Raw genomic sequence first — 16,792 nt, 5'->3', positions numbered from 1 at the left:
CTCGAAAGATATTATATTTTTTTGCTACACAGTTTGCGATCGAATGTGTGTAAGCGAACACAAAGTGATTCCTTCTGAAAAAAATAAGAAGAAAATATGGAATAAGGTTTGTTCGTATGATGCTTCGTTTCCAAAGACATCGGGTTTGAAAGTTTGTCATTATTTGCTAAACATGTTCGAGCTCCGTCTTCTTGAAAATGAAGCTATAAAAGAGTAAATTCTGTTCCACGTTTTTCTTTTATTTCGTTTATTCGTACCGTTATGGGTTGACTCAGTAATTAGTCAAGTTACCAAGAATACCTGACAAATTTTCAAAATTAATTTTCTCGAAAACAGAGTCTCATATGAAAACGTTTTATCCTCTATCTTCTTATTTTTTTTAGAAGAAATTATCTGACGTCTGCTATTCGTTTACTGTGTATAATTTCTTATTGCGATTTGTCGTAATTTTGGCGTTAAAAAAAAATATTTAGATGTACAAGAACATTAGAATAGTTGCATAATACGTGTCAGGGCGACGTGTCACAGCAGACGGAAAGCTCTTAGATCGTCGTTATCGAGCTGGTCGACAAAAGTCCATTTATTAGACGAACACGATTCACATTCGACTCACTTCATAAGCCCTCTTCTGCGTGATTCAAACCGGTTCTCGAGAAGCGATCACAAAGAATCCCGCCGTTTTACGTGCACGCAAACCTACACCGTCGATTGGCCGACTTCGCCTCCTCTCGATATTTATCAAAATAATTTTCCACTCTGATAAGTTTGTTGTCGAGACAAATATACGAAATGGAATGTTAAAAAATCGCGAACGATTTCGATTTTCCTCCTAGTTTTCCCCCTCTTTGCTTAGATTGGCGATAATTTTAGTGCATTTTATTTGTTACATTTTGTCGACTGTATACGTTCAGCGGAATATTTCTCTTTCTTATATATGATTGGGCTGTGTGCAGCTGTGGCCGCTTTCCACGACAGGGAACACGTGTTCCTGCCCCATGGAAGGCGCGTTTAGGCTGTTTGACCGCGTCTCGGGACCAATATTTGTTCAACCAGTTTCTCTAGTATCACTTCGTGAGGAAACTGTTTTCAAGGGGTTCTTTTTCGAAACGATCCCACTCTCCTTTGACTTCCACCTGTGTGATTAGACAACCGATCCCCGGCTTCTTTTTACTTCGGTACATACTGGTTTCAGTGTGGAAAGAAGTTGGCTAAACTCGTTGGACGGCTAGTCGAATTCGAACAATACCACCACCCTCGTCTTTCCAGCTTGCTCGATAACTTATTCATGGACGTTAGAACGTAGCTTTTTATCATCATATTTTCTCGTACACATCTTCCACTCGACAAACGTACAACTGGATTGACGAGTTTTATAATTGGCGAGGTTTTCCAGAAGAAGGAAGAAATACCAGACCTTCCCCCTTTATTCGGTGTAGGTCTTCCTGCTGCTCCCACTCGCTCATGTTTATCAATTGCTGCATCGTCTTGCCACAGACGTTTCGTCAGGTGTTCCATGCAACACAGCTGCGCCCGTGTGCACGCACACATACACGTACACGCGCACACAGTTACGGAAGCCCGGTGAAAGGGAAATCTCGTCGATTGTTGTAACGCGGAGGAGTTATCGTGCTCGAGTTGAGTTTTATAGCGATGTAACGCCGTTTCACCGTTGCTGCCGCTCTTTTAACCCTTTAACCACCAACGCTGCACATTTACGCCCTGCTGGGATCATTATCTTCTAAACGTGCAAATATATGCACCCTAGTGCCGCAATTAGTGGAGGTTGCTCGATGTACATGGTGAAATAGGTCTCTGTTTTTTTAAACGCTCCTGGTTTCATAGAGTTTACCCTTAGTAGCTTGTAGATTAATTAACTTAACGGTAAGAAAATGGCTAGTTTTCCAGAAAGCTGTGTTATCCTCATTGCTGGAGAATAGATACTCGGAAGCATCTGTTTCATTACCAAGTGGACGGTCCGTAATAATGTTCATTATCTTGGCGGAAGATTGGATAATAATCATTTTTAGAAAGTTTCTCGTACGTTACGTCCACGTATTTACGAAAGGCATTATACACAACGTTCAGTAGCGTAAAGCCTCGTTTCCACCGAAGCAACGCGGAGGAAATTTTTGTCGCTGTGTCATGTTTCCTGGAAAAGTCCGTATAGTGTTTTCGATGCGTCTCCCTAGTTCTAACTGGATTTTTCGAAAGAACTTGATCGTCGAATCCACACGTACGTCTCGTTGGCGCAAGGAATACAGATTCGCGTGAATACGATGAAAATTCTACTTAGTAAGCAACAGGCCCTAACTGCAGAAAATAATATTAAACGTCGTAAACCTGAAACTCAAGTTTCCTCAGTTTACAAACTGGTGGAGATAGGACGATTAAGAGCTAGTAGAGAGCGAGGATACGTCGCCTTGGAACCGAAATAAAACTCAAATGGTCCTCGGAAATGTGTCGTTTCAGCGTGGACAAAACGTTTCTATAAGTTTGGTTTGTTTTTCTTTAAGTTTCGTTGGAAACTTCTTGTTGGAACATACAGCGATAAAAAGTTGGTCGTTGTTGCTTCGGTGGAAACGAGGTTTAAGGCGAGAGAACGATCTTCTAAAAGATAGAAAGAGGTCTGCTAAATCGGCCCGTGATGTAAGTTGACTACTCGAAGAAAAATCTGGCATTGGATCGTTCGACTAGGATGAAATAGAGCTAGCTGCAAAGAGAGGGGCCCTTTATGACCTGCGAAGGATTTCTGGTCGAATAGCTTCAGGGACTTAGGATCGTCTATCGCCGGAGGAAGGGCTCTTCTCGGAATTTGAGCTTAAAGAGGCAACGAGGCAGAAAGATAATCCTGTTGCAGGAACGAGATACATTTTTCCATAAATGAACAGGCATAAAATTACGCGCTCGCGTCGTCCCACAGATTCGGTTTGAATTAACGCGTCACTCTGAAAATTCCTCAGTCAGAGGAAAGTGGCGAAATATAGAATAAAATATGAAATAGTACGCCTAATAGTATGCAACAGTGTCATTTTTTAAAATGTTACAGATGAATGTCAAATGGCTATAGGCCATCCCACTCACTCACTCACTCACTTTGGCATCGTTTATTTTGCCAAGAACATTTTGCGCAATACTCTGCTGGAGAAATATGCATCAAGCGCATAATGTGCAGACTCTGGACACATGACCAATGTGCTGATGCAGAGTTTGACACTTGGATACGTGATTATTGCAAATAGCTTTCTTCTTATGTAATTAAAAAAAAAATGTTATTTTATAACCAAAATACTTTAATCGATAAGAGAAATAAAACTATTTTCTGCTTGTTTTCTATGAAAATATTGTACCCGATGTCGGTGTTCCATTTTTAGCTACCTATTCCGATTTTTGTATTTTCTTTTTATGCTGCTTGTTCAACATGGAAAACTGTTCATCATGCAAAAATATAATACCCTGGACTGGATAAAATAAAAACATTTTATTTGTCGCGATTAATTTTGCAAAAATGATATTCGAAAGAAAAGATGGTAATTGAATATTTGGCTGCTTTCCATGGAAATTTCCATTCGCAAATTCCACGTATTGGGTGTTGGAAAGTAACTGTAAATTTCTTCGTACGTTCCCGTTTTTCTCTTCGGTTTATCGATGGGGTACTGACACTATCAGCGAGTGTATTTGATCGTCTAATTTTCTCCGTGTAACTTGTTTTTTTATGAGAACGACTGGCTGGAACCATTTAGTAGTCGATGAAATTATTACAGACAAGCGGTCGTTCTTTTTCGAATTCTGTTTCTTCGTTGTACGTATCTCTCGGTCAAGTTTTCGCCAAAGACATTGACCCGACCCGGTTCACGTTTCGCTTTCAATCAAAAATTGTTTACTCGACGCTGCAATAAACGTCCTCGTAATTTAACGATAAGAATTTGGAAACGAGGAGAAAGAAATAAATAACAATTTTAGATCCTCGACTGTTTTAATCTGGTTAGCCTTCGTGTTTGACATTGCCTAAAATGTTTGAGCACTCAACGTGGCGCCCATCGCGTCTGATTGCGTCAAGCGTGTCTGCTCTTCTTGCTTTTTTTTTTCCTTCTGCCCCCCTCGACGTTTCTCCTCTCCCACTCTGTTTCTTTTAGAAATTTTCATTCAAGAGATTAATTTATCTTTGCCGCTCCTTATTAAAGCAAAGAGTAAAAGAGAAATTTCTCTCTCATGTAAATTCGATGATTCGAATTTTATTAACGTTTCTGTATTCCCCTCTACAAGTTAGTCATTTCAATTAAGGGAAATTAACGCGCAATTGAATTTTCGAGAGAGTTTGTCTCGTAACTAATTTTGTTTATCCGTTTGCTCGAGGTTTCGGGAACACTTGAACGCTAAAGGAATTTAACAGCTCCAACCTACGCGGTGCGAATTTTAACTAAAAGAATTCTCACACAGTGAGATTAACTTTATCGCCTTATAAATGCTGGCGCTTGTTGATCTCGACAGGTCGATGACCCATCTCTGACGTCGTTCGTCACTTTTTTCCACATTTCCCATTTTCTCATCGATCAACCACATATATACCTTATGTCTACCTGTTATGTATCTAAATCACGACAATTTTCTTCGTAAACGGCCAAACAGTTCGTCGTATGTTCATCGTGGATAATCATGCAAGTAACGCATACGGTATTGCGCTTAACCGCAGATCTGCTGGAATTCTCGATGTAAACGTGCACGGCTCGTTCCTAGTCGGAACGCAGCATTTAAATGAATTTCTCATGCACGTTAACTTCCTCACTTCTGAGAAAGTAACTTCCTACTCGTAGTTTTCCTCGCGAAATTATTTTCATTTTCCTGGACTTATTTCAAGTGCGCGCTAACGTTATTCATAGGTGGAGAGGAGGGAGGCGTGGGTGTGTTGGAAGCCGATGGAACATAACTGGCGAGCCTCGAAGCGTAAGTGCATCGAACAAAGTTCCATTACACTTCCACGTCTAAGAATATCGTTCAGTCACGTAGAGACTTGAATGTCTCGTGCGCGCGTAAAGGCCACACTACGATGGGAATTACGTCGAGCAGGGTCAGTTCTCCGTTTGTCTCTCTTTTCTCTCCTTCGCCACCGACGATTCAGTCGTCTATTTCTTTCGCTTCGTATGGATATTTTTAGACCAGCATTTTGTACCAGATCAAACACGCCAAGAAGATTTCTATATCGTGGATTCAGATTCCATAGCTTAATTCGATTAGCATTCAATCTGAGTCTATGAATTATGTTGTAAGTATCGCGTTGTGCTAAGCATTTTACGATACGAGCAACATTACGATAGAAGAATGTTTCTCTATTGCTAATTATTTACTTGTCCATAAATGCGATCAGAGATGTTTTGCCCAATTGAAACTGAAGCAAGCAATATACGTGCGTGTTGATCGATTTGCATATCTGTCTCTGATAAATAGCCAACAGTTGTTCAAATCTATAGAAACTCATAGAATGTAGTTGAAAACTCGATGAAGAATGCTGGTAGAAAACGCTACAAGTGCCAAGAAACCAGTATTTCACGGGCATTAATGCAGCGTAAATTCGTGAAAAAGAAGAGTGTATTTGTAGAGAACTTTGTACGTGCCAGCTCTTAGTTGTAAAGGAAACTCGATGTTTCATTCATTTTGATAGATGGCATAGACAAAGGTCAAGAAACGATTGACTAATGTTCATTAGCACTTATATTTTTCCTTATTGAGGCGACGCTATCACGTCATCTTCTAAAATTATTAATAACTGTTTAGAAAGGGAATTTGCACTCAAATTCACTGTAGTATTCTCATTGGTACGTAGAACATGTAGATGTTTTTCAACTTTGCCACTTTAGTGTTATCTACGAGCATTCTCTTTCCGATATCTCGCTCGTTCCAAGATCTTAACAGATTATACCGATTAATTTTGTAATAATATTTTAATTTTATCACTATGTCTGTCCGAGATAATATCAGAGATATTAAAATCTAAAATAGAATTAAGCAGCTTTATTTGAAGTACATTTTGTACGTAGTAAAATACATAATAATTTGAAGATGTCCAAATACTTATGTACACACGCTAATGTACACAGTATGATAACAATATCTTAATAACAAACTTCGCATCCATCGTTAGATTCGTTCAGGAATTTTTGTCTCGTAGCCAGCTGATGATTCGGTTGCCTTAACAGTAAGTTATGGATATACTTGAACTGAAGTTAAGTAGTCTGTTCGGTAAACCAGAGCTTAGTATCGCGAGCTCGTCAAACCAGCACAGATCCAGGAGAAGAACACGTCGGACAGAAAAAGATAAGGGCAAAGACTCTTCGCAGCGGAGGCACATCGAATTCGAAAGAGAAACGTATGAAACAAGAAGAAGAAAAACTGCCATTGATGACAAAACGTAAACGTCAAAAAGTGACAAACCTCTGCTGCTTCGGGCATTCACGATTCTACCTTTTATGTAAATTCATATTTTCCGGCGTATAATTAACGAGGTACAATAGAAGAAGCTCGGTGAAAAGTTGTTTTACTTACCAGCTGCTATACATGTAGAGAACTATATTGATTATTGTAGGATATTTTGTTTCTTTCTTCATATTATACGCATTCTCTGCAACTGTGCGCTTTCAAATTTTCTGTAGAAGCATAAAACTTTGTAATTTACTAATAAGTCATCGTTTTATAAATCCTAAGGTATAAAAGTACAATCGTAAACTTGTAAAAACTGTAGATGTAAAGTTGACGATGTGCCAAAATACATGAAATACGTTCCATCTTGTTTTAGAAGTTGTAGTGTAGTTAGAAACATATTTCGTGGGATACTTGCACCGTAACACGTTATCTTAATTTCACGTGTTTTATCGTTTATTAATTAGCAATTTGAGAAGCACGTTTTCACGTACTATATAAGTATCAACTTTCCTCTACAATATAGCATTTAATTCTTTTGCACTTTGTGCATACATTTTAAAATTACGATCAATTGAAGTTAGAAAGTTTCAATTCGCATTTCTCAGCACCGTCGATTTCATTAAATTTTTCACAACTTTCCCACCTCATTTGCCATAAGTGATCGTACTTTTACGATGCTGTAGGACTCACAGAAAGACGTCTTACCGTTATACCGCGGACATTTATGCATATTCATGTCTCTACGAATATAATTTAAAAAATCCAACTCAAGCAGAAGATTATCGTATCTACTAAATGTCGTGAAGAGTACTATACTTCGGATGTTTTATATATTTTTCCATTTCACGAGATTTCTGCGTATCTTTACATTTTTAAATTTTCTATAAACGCATAAAGACGCGCGATTTCATTGTCGAAATTTCAAGTAGCTCAAGGGGTACAAGTTTCTCACCTTTGCACCATGCTCCTTTGCAGAAGCGTCAGGGTCAAATTTCAGCGAAACAATTCGTGAAATCGATGGGAAATATGAAAGATGGACGATAAAGAATATTCGTGGACTTCAGAGAGAGAGAGAGAGAGAGAGAGAGAGAGAGAGAGAGAGAGAGAGAGAGAGAGAGAGAGCGAGAGAGAAAGAAGCCTGGAGAAGGCTGAGAAAACCGATACAGGATATCAAACGTGCTAAGAAACGCGCAGGAAAAAGAGTTAACAAATAAAAACACGTGGTGTTGGATGAAGATGGGAGAAAAAGAGAGTCGTGAACGAAGAAGAAGAATTAAAGAGTAGAACGAGCCGGGTTGCTTCGAGTCGTAAACCAGACGAAGACGGGACGAGTCAATTTGACGAAGACAGAGAATGGAACAGAAAGAATGAACAAACGTGTGAGACGTGGGGAGAAGGTGGAGAGAGGGAGAGAGAAAGAGAGAAAGCTCGGCGGTGCGGAACGAAGCTGACAGAGAAGGGCCGAGTGGAATAGTTAAATGAGCAAGAGTGGGGCTAGGAGAGGAGAGCGAGAGCACGGGGGACATATACTACGAGTCCACGCGTTCTATAGTAAATCGACTATAGTACTATGAGTCAGTCACACCCACAAGCCGGTTGTGGGTTCAAGACCCTCGTTGCGCGCTTGTACACACTGTGTACACCACGGCACACAGGCGCGCGTACGCGAGGTCACGCGGGTACGGACACGGTCGAGAATCTATTGGCCTTGCTACAAAAGATCGCGAAGATGATCCTTAGACTCGATAAAATCAACCAAATTTACCGTCTCGCTGTTTTTAAAGATAAATATATTAACGCCGGTATCACGCTGTCTTTTCTTTCCTTTTCTTTATTTTCGTTTACCGAAGCAAAGATAGACGGCTTTCAGCTTACGTCTCGACGCAGGCACCCTCGGTTAGGCTCGTAAAAATATTTTTCAAAGTGGAACGATGACGTCGATCGTTAATGCCGTAGCATAATATTTCGCAAGTTTCTTAGCTTCGTCATGCTACTGCGTATTATCCACTCGAGTTTTAAACTGCAGTTGAAGCGAACAGAATATTAAGCGCGATGCAGCTGGGACAGGCATCTATGTGAGAATAAACGAGAAACCGATATAGTTTCTGTGACCAGGCAGCGGCTGGCTCCCATTTTACTTCCTCTTTTCCAATAAATAGAAGGAGTATGCAATTTCAAATGATCATTCCCTATAACGATTAGTAACGTTCCATTGATCACCGCGTTATAAAAAAGAAAATCATTTTTCTAAGACGAATATTATGGTATTGCATAGAAATTTAAAAACAATTTTCTTTTTTTTGTATTCCAGTCAGGTGAATGTTGGATACGGAGAGTAGACACGGTACTGGGCTGGTTCAGGGACCGACGAGGGACCCTTGGCTCACGATGGATTACTATCTCGGTACGGACAGTCTATCCTTGCAAGAGATGCTCGATGTCGACATCAAATGTGAGATCGAAGGTGTCATCGGTGGGCATACAGAGCTTGGCTTCAATTTTACCGACATGTCCGGCTTAGAAATGGACGACGATCCCATTGGATGCCAGAACGACCTCAGTGGATGGTTTGGTTCCACCAGTTTGCTCAATGGCAACAGCAACAGTTCGAACAGGTGTCTTATTTGTACCATACCAGTCAAAATATAACATGACTTTCTTCTAACGGAGGCAATAAATGTTTCTAGAAACTGACTCGATCCCTTGATTTCAGTAATTTTAATCTTGATCTCAGCGGAGGCGATGCGGCCTCCATTATGGTGAATCCCAACTCGGTAATGCCTCACATAGCAATTCGAAGTCCTACCCCAAACAACGGTCGAAGACACTTTTCGTTTTCGTCGAAAAAGGATACAAAAGAGAAGATCGATGTAGAGGAGGAGACGGAGAACGAGGGCAGCAGTTACACAGAAAACGAGAACGAAAACGAGAATGAGAATGAGAATGAGAACGAGAACGACAACGAGAACGAGCAGGAAAATGAGATTGAGAACGACACCGAGACGGAAGAGCAATACGAGAATGATATCACGGAAACGGAAGAGGATTCCGAGGACGAGCAGGAGATCTCAAAGTCGGTGACACCGTCCAAGTCGAAAACGATTGCGATATCCGTCGCTAGAACGACCTCTCCACAATACCCAAAGGCACAATCTACACCAAAAATGAACGGCATGACCGGTATCAGGATTCAGAACTTCAAGGTGTTACAGAGTCCCAACCAGACACATCAGCACGTGCGTAAGCAGATCTATAACAATAACGTGCACATTAACAATCCAGGAGCTACCTCTGTCTCGACGGTGAAAAGAGAAAAGGAATTCGATCTATCAGACTACGACGACAAACCCTACCCTAAACCAGCTTACTCTTATTCGTGCCTCATAGCGATGGCGTTAAAAAATAGCCAGACGGGTTCTTTGCCAGTTTCAGAGATCTACAATTTTATGTGGTAAGTTAAAATTGCAGCGATTACGACTATAACGATACATATTCTGAAATCCAATAGTCTTCCTATAAAAACGATAGCATATATTTTGAATGTGTAGTACTTATACATCAGAGGAAATGATGTTTGAAATGCAAATTTTAAACGATAAACCTAGTAAAATTGAGAGGGAGATGCTTTTATAAAAAGGGAGATTGGTCCGATAGAATTCAACTGAGATTAACATTTTTTTTTGATACATAACGTACAATAGGGTAGATTCCTATTTGACAAACGATGTGTCGCCAGCCGCTTATTTTCGACCATTTGGCCGGAAGGATAAGGGCTGGTCGAAACCCTCTGGTACTTGGCCCACGAGGGGAAAAAGTATTGTCCTCCTTTCTCTTTATTCCCAGGTTACACAAGGGGGAAGCTGCCATTTTGTATGGGGCCCTCCGTGTTCCAGGTGCATGCCTGGGTACAGTCCCCATAGAAAATGTGGGGCTTATTCTTTGTTTAACGAGCTTCCATTCCCCCTCACTGCAATCCATTGTTACACTGTTGCCATAATAATGCTTTGACATTAACAATTTTTATTCTGATATTTATTCAGTTTCTAACAGTACCAGCGAAATATAAATTTAATATAATTTAATTTTTTAATTGTTGAGAAATGTATTTCTTAGAAAATTACACGACCATAATCGTCAGACGATAACTGTCCATTTTTTATTTCAGCGAGCACTTTCCGTACTTCAAAACTGCGCCCAACGGCTGGAAGAACTCAGTTAGGCACAATTTATCGTTGAACAAGTGTTTCGAAAAAATTGAAAAACCTGCCGGAAATGGAAACCAGAGGAAAGGTTGCTTGTGGGCTATCAATCCGGCCAAAGTAGCAAAAATGGACGAAGAAGTACAGAAATGGTCTAGAAAAGATCCTTTAGCTATCAAAAAAGCAATGATATATCCAGACCATTTGGAACTACTTGAAAGGGGTGAAATGAAGTACGCAGGCAGCGGTGACGTATCTGAAGAAACGGAAAGTTCAGGTGACGAAGCAGTCGAAGAAAACACAACGTACGAAGAATCTATTCACGGTCATATAGCTGCAAACTCGGTAACAGATAGTTACGATGAGAGCAGCCAAGATTGTGATGTAGATATTCAGGAGCATCTTTATGACGAAATTGACATCGAGGACAATAAGGACGCGTTACATATGCATTTAAATATTTCAAAGCAAGAACCGTTCGAATATGAGCTTAGTTCCGGTACGAAAAGGCAAAAGACATTAACCGGTGCGATACAAGGGAATTACGTGTATCAACCTGTAACTACTTCGCGAAGAAAAACACCTCTTTTTTTACGAGCCGGAACGGGAAGCAGTTCATTTCTTAAAATTGATTAAGTTTAAGTTCATCGTCGAATTATAAATTACTAATTTTATGTGTATCCATCTATCTATCTATATATACATGTATATATACACACATATATAGTATATATTAATGTATGTATATACATATACATATATGTAGGTAAATCGACAAGTACAACGCTTCAGGAAAATATTTGATACGCAAGAAACATTCCACTTCCAAACAACGTAATTTATTCTCTTTTTTCTTTACATTCATTTTCTTAATGCGATCAATAATCCTGCTATTCTATGCTACACAACAAATTTTCATTTACTTATAAAACACGAATTTGTAAGTAAATGAATATAGATTCTAACAGAATATTAGGATTATGCAAAGGACTTTTGTATTATAATAATGACTACTAAGAGAATTATCGGGAAACTCTATGATCTAAAGAATTGATTATATAAGTCATACTTTTTATATTTTTCTACAAATACTTGACTGCTATATAATTATACAATAATTACAATTGTAATTTTTCACACAAGAATTCTTCGCTTCCAGATAATTCTCTAGTTTGGTGATACGCGAGTCCTTTGACTCGTAGAAATTCGTAGAAAATATATATGACCGGTAAATATATACGAGTTAAATTCATTTTATTTATATCTTTTTATTACATTTGTAGAATTTTAGGTGAAAAATTAATGATATTGTACTGCTGATTTCTCATACAATTCCCATTTAATCGTATATTCATCTATATACTTGATTTATTTTATGTAATTCCATCTAATTTGATAGCGTTTTGTTCTTTGATTTGGACGAATCATCTGAACAGAAGGAATATTTTTGTATCAAATATTTTCTGTTGGCGGTCGTCGGCTATTTTACGAGTGTTAGATTCATCACAATCGTAAATGTTGGTCCACATTATCTAAATTTTTTTCTTTTTTCAATTAATGTGTAAAATAGATACGACAAATATACATTTAGCTTTCTTTAGAAGGCAATTTTTTTATATATGATCAATTCGCGTAGTCATGACTGTTGCGAAACAAACAGAGACAAAGATAAAGAGGAAATAAGAAGAAAAAATATTCATAAAGCGTTAGCTAACAATATAGATCGATAAGTATTTGGTCAATGAGTGGCCAGACTGATGTATTATACTTTTTTATACATTGCTGGACTAAGTAATTATTGTAAATTTTTACGCGATTGTATACCTGACAAATATGAAGTTACTTAGATTCGCATAACCAGGTAGAGTACAAAGGTGAGACAGCTATAGGAGGATCTGAATTTGTAAAAGTTTGTAGAATATGTAGAAACAGTTGGGAATCGTATACCTGATTCAGTATCTTAAGTTCCCGATAAAATCTCGTGTTTTTTCTTCTTTCATTTCGTTCATTGCTTCTTTAATATTTTTTTTATTTAAGTATAGCATTGAAACGTTCCTTGATATTCAATTTTAGGCCAGTGGAACTAGGTAACTTTCACGTCGAGCATGTAATTATTTCTTTTAAGCAATGACTATATGTATATTTTTTAGTCATTCGTTTCGAGAGTAAAAGAAAAACGGATCTACTTAAATCTGCTCATTTTTTCTTTCATTGTACAATTTAAGATGCGAAACGTCTCAATATTGTTTTAAGTATTGTGCGCAAAAATCTGAAACTCGCTATGAAAACACATCGGAGAAAGTAAAAAGAGTGAAATACAACGTATATCTAAAACGATGTTTTTTCACACTTAAGGACAACCTGCAAAATGTAATCAACAAATTATCTTGTTCCCAATCAAATTTGAACGTAGCTGAACGAAATTAGCAAACCAATTCGAATCATATTTTCATTCTTTTTTATGTTTATCTCAGGTGTGTTTCGCAATGCAGAAATTTGTTTTTATATTCTTACGCATTTGTAAAAAATACAACGCAAAAGCAAGTAGTAAAGTTGGAAAATCTGATTTATAAATCTTATATTGGAATGTTCAAAGTAGATTCAATCGAAACTTGTAAATAACGGCGAGCATCGTCTTTTTACAAACTAGTTTTACACAATTACAGTAGCTTTGTCTTACAAAGACGTTGTAGGATATTGCTTTAAGGTGTACAAAGGCTACTTTTTTTCTATAAAATAAAAAAGAAGAAAAAAGAAAACGAAAAAAGATTCGAGATATGGGACCAATCGTATTTAGAGTTTATCTAAGTTTATATTTAACTTGTACGCATTATTTTTTCTGTTGACTGTTTGTGAAGATTTTGTTGAACACACATATTTTTGTACAGTCGTTGTAAATACTTTCCATTTCATTTCTAATGTGCGATCAATGAATTTTGACCGTACTACGTAATTTAGAAAGACAAACATTTTACGTAAAAAGGAGATAACGATTATGTCGAAGTTTTTTAATAAAAAATGAGCGTAGAGATTAATATTAGAATATTTAATGGAAATTATTTTCTTTCTTTGTGGACTTGATACTTCAAGTGAAAAAAAAAAAAAAACGTGTAGAATTATGTATTTCGTCATTTTAATTGATCGATCAACTTTAGCATCTATTAACTTAACGCACTGTCTGATCTCGACAAACGGGTAAATGTCACTCTTTAAAAATAAAATCTGACATTAGATATTATTTTTGGCTCGTGTACACCTTGAAGAATGCCATAATAATAATGGATGTATTTTTTTAATGCATTTTCAGCGGTAGGTGCTGCGAGAATCGAATAATAAATACAAGTGTGTATAAGTCACTTTTTTAGGCTCTTTGTAATTAAAAAACTTTGTACGAATAGTGTAGCCACCTTCGAGTTACTGAATCCACATCTGAAAAACTTAGTATTATCGAAAAAGTATTCTCATTGATAGTAAGCTATAAAAGCTGATATACAGTGGCTCATGAAAGTATTCGTACAGTTGTCGATATCTTTTATGAAAATATTACGTGTATTATGGGAAATACTTTTAAATCTCGCTAGTACTGTCATGATATTAGACTATCATTATCATATTGGTCAAACTTGTAACTATTCTGAAAAAATATATAGAAGTTACAAGACATTCAGTGCAGTTTATACATATCTTGATCAAAAAGATATTTAAACAGGCAATCATCCAAAAGATTAACGAATTCTTAGTATTCAATAAAACTATTTTAAACACTGATTATATTCTTAAAGCGACTATTCATACTGTGTACTAATTTTCTACTAAATATAAGTTTGCAGTAAATATGTTGTAACTTGTATATGTATATTTTTTGATTGGATTCAAATTGCCAATATAATCTTGGCAATTGTGTCTCATTATAGTGTTAATGAAATATTTAAATATTTCATATAACACGTACAATATGCACATGAAAGTTTTCTATGATAAGTACACGAATACTTTTACGGGTCACTATATTACGTGTGAATCTTTTTATATAACAAGAGCGTTCAACTTCTTTTCGAATTAAACATGCAGGATTTCTGTTGTTCGTATCAATCGAAATTCCAAACTTTTTAAATAAGGACATTTCAAATTAGGTTGTAAGTTTTCATTTATTCTTTAGTCAATTGTTAGTGTACACGTAGTCTCTTTAGCACTGACAAAAATACGGAGAAAGATGAGCAAACGGTGCCCTTGTACAGTTTCAGGTACCTAAAATTCTATTAATGTATCACTTTATAAGTCCTAACATATAAAAATACAATCATTTGATGATGCCTCGAAATGCATTTAATACATTCCATCTTGTTTTAGAAGTAAGTTATAGTATATGTAATTAGGAATATTTATCATGGAATATTTGCATCATCTTATCTTAATTCGTCGCGTTTTATTGTTATTAATTAACAATTTGAGCAATATTTCTTTTACATACCGTATAAGTATCGACTTTCCTTTATAAAATAACGTTTGAATTCTTGCATTTCATGCATTCATTTCGAATGCTATAATCATTTAAAGTCAGAAACTTCCAATTCGCGTTTAATGTATCGTCACCGTCATCTACATTTTTCACAATTTCTCATTATATTTATCATAAATGATTGTACTTTTATGACACCTTTGGACTTACAGAATGATGCCTTATTAGAATTTCAAGTACCAGAAGGAGTCTAGACGTACTTTTTGATCATGCTCCTTAATACTTGCAGTGTGCAAATCATACTTCTACTCGTTTTTGATTGTGAAAGATAATTTTTGTCGAAATTTTTATTCCACTGCCCCCCTACCCCCTGTAATCAATGGCTAATGCGAAATGAAAAATTACACTGCCAACTAGTGGTTAGAGCATTGCAAAATCTTTACCATTGTTTCATAGATCTCTCCGCACCATTGATGATATTTATATATGATAAACTAGAGGTATGATTGAAGTATCAAGTTTTTTTATATATAACGTGAAAGTATTGTAATTCACCAGTTGAGTAACAAATTCATCAAGTTAATCAAGTACTTTACTTTTAAAATAACATATTCATTAGATAAGGGAGAAAAATAAAACAAAGTCACTTTAAGCAGCTGGGAAATAATAAACCAATTTTTTAAATTAAGTAACGAGATGAATATGTTGTACATAAATACAAATAGCGTTCATTGTGATGAATATGTATATCAATCCGATTAATTAGCTGAAAAATTACTTGTGCAGAACCTGCATTCCATTCGACGAAACTATTAACCCTTTATTTTTTGTAAAAAAGAGTAGGAAAAGATTTGGAAGATTTCTTCTTATTTTTTTATATAACGAATCATTAAAGTAAAACATATGACAAGATCATTCAATTTCAACATTATTCCATCGATAAAATGTTAAACTCTAGTGAATGATTATATTTATAATTCATAATAAAAAAAAAAAAAAAAAATAAGAAAACGAACAATAAAGAAGTAGTGTAGCTTTTGTACCTGTTTGTAATATTTCTATACGATATTATTAGTGTATGTAACATCCGTGTAGATGCAGCAAAGTAATTTGTAACAATAATGTATATGTGCAATGAGAAGTTTCAATAATAAAACGTTGAGAAATGTATTTTATAGTTTTTTTTTAACGTTATTTTTTATACGCGTAATTTCAAAATGATTGTGTATTCTGCTCTACAATAAAATAAGATTGTCATTATCGGATAAAGTTTAATAAAGGGGCGATGGGAGATCATTAATAAAATTAACGTCATGGATATGAAATAAACAAATTAGATGGTCGTAGTTCTTAGGAAAGTTCAAACACGGCGCACTTAAATTTCGATATACATTTATCGAATTATATAGGTGCCTACCATTTATCCCCTTTCTTACACAACCTCTATCTATCTATCTATCTATCACGCAACTTGAATATTCCATCCTTTCAGAACTTCTCAGGTTTTTCGGCGATAAATTTTAGAATATGATTTTTTATGTTAAGGGAATTTTGTACTGATCCAAATAGGTGAAAATCTATGGGTGCAATGTCTGGTGAATACCGCGGGTGGGGTAGTATATCCCAATCATGGCCAACAGCTTTTGTCGAGTAGTCAGAGAGATACGAGGCCGCGCATTGTCCTCACGAAACACGACGCCCTTCGGATTTGTTAGTTCTG

The 16,792-nt window shown here is 36.6% G+C and overlaps 1 protein-coding gene across 3 annotated transcripts in view; it reads left to right on the top strand.

Moving 5' to 3' along the window:
* Jumu (Forkhead box protein N4 jumeau) overlaps positions 1-16,094 on the top strand; it is a 29,549-nt gene extending 13,455 nt beyond the window's left edge. Inside the window, exons 1-4 of one of the 3 annotated variants that reach the window (XM_072018165.1) lie at positions 8,003-8,489; positions 8,726-9,029; positions 9,128-9,865; positions 10,580-16,094. In XM_072018165.1, the coding sequence (XP_071874266.1) occupies positions 8,734-9,029; positions 9,128-9,865; positions 10,580-11,249 (1,704 nt within the window). In that variant the 5' untranslated portion in view covers positions 8,003-8,489; positions 8,726-8,733 and the 3' untranslated portion in view covers positions 11,250-16,094. Of the gene's footprint in view, positions 1-8,002; positions 8,579-8,725; positions 9,030-9,127; positions 9,866-10,579 lie in introns of those variants that run through there. The other 2 variants (XM_072018164.1, XM_072018163.1) reach the window with 2 other exon arrangements.
* Positions 16,095-16,792: the final 698 nt, after the last annotated feature.

The sequence above is a fragment of the Bombus fervidus genome, chromosome 15 (genome assembly GCF_041682495.2).
Source record: "Bombus fervidus isolate BK054 chromosome 15, iyBomFerv1, whole genome shotgun sequence".
NCBI classification, from domain to species: Eukaryota; Metazoa; Arthropoda; class Insecta; order Hymenoptera; family Apidae; genus Bombus; species Bombus fervidus.
The sequence above is the reverse complement of the archived record's forward strand: the minus strand, read 5'-3'. Positions and strand labels throughout refer to the sequence as shown.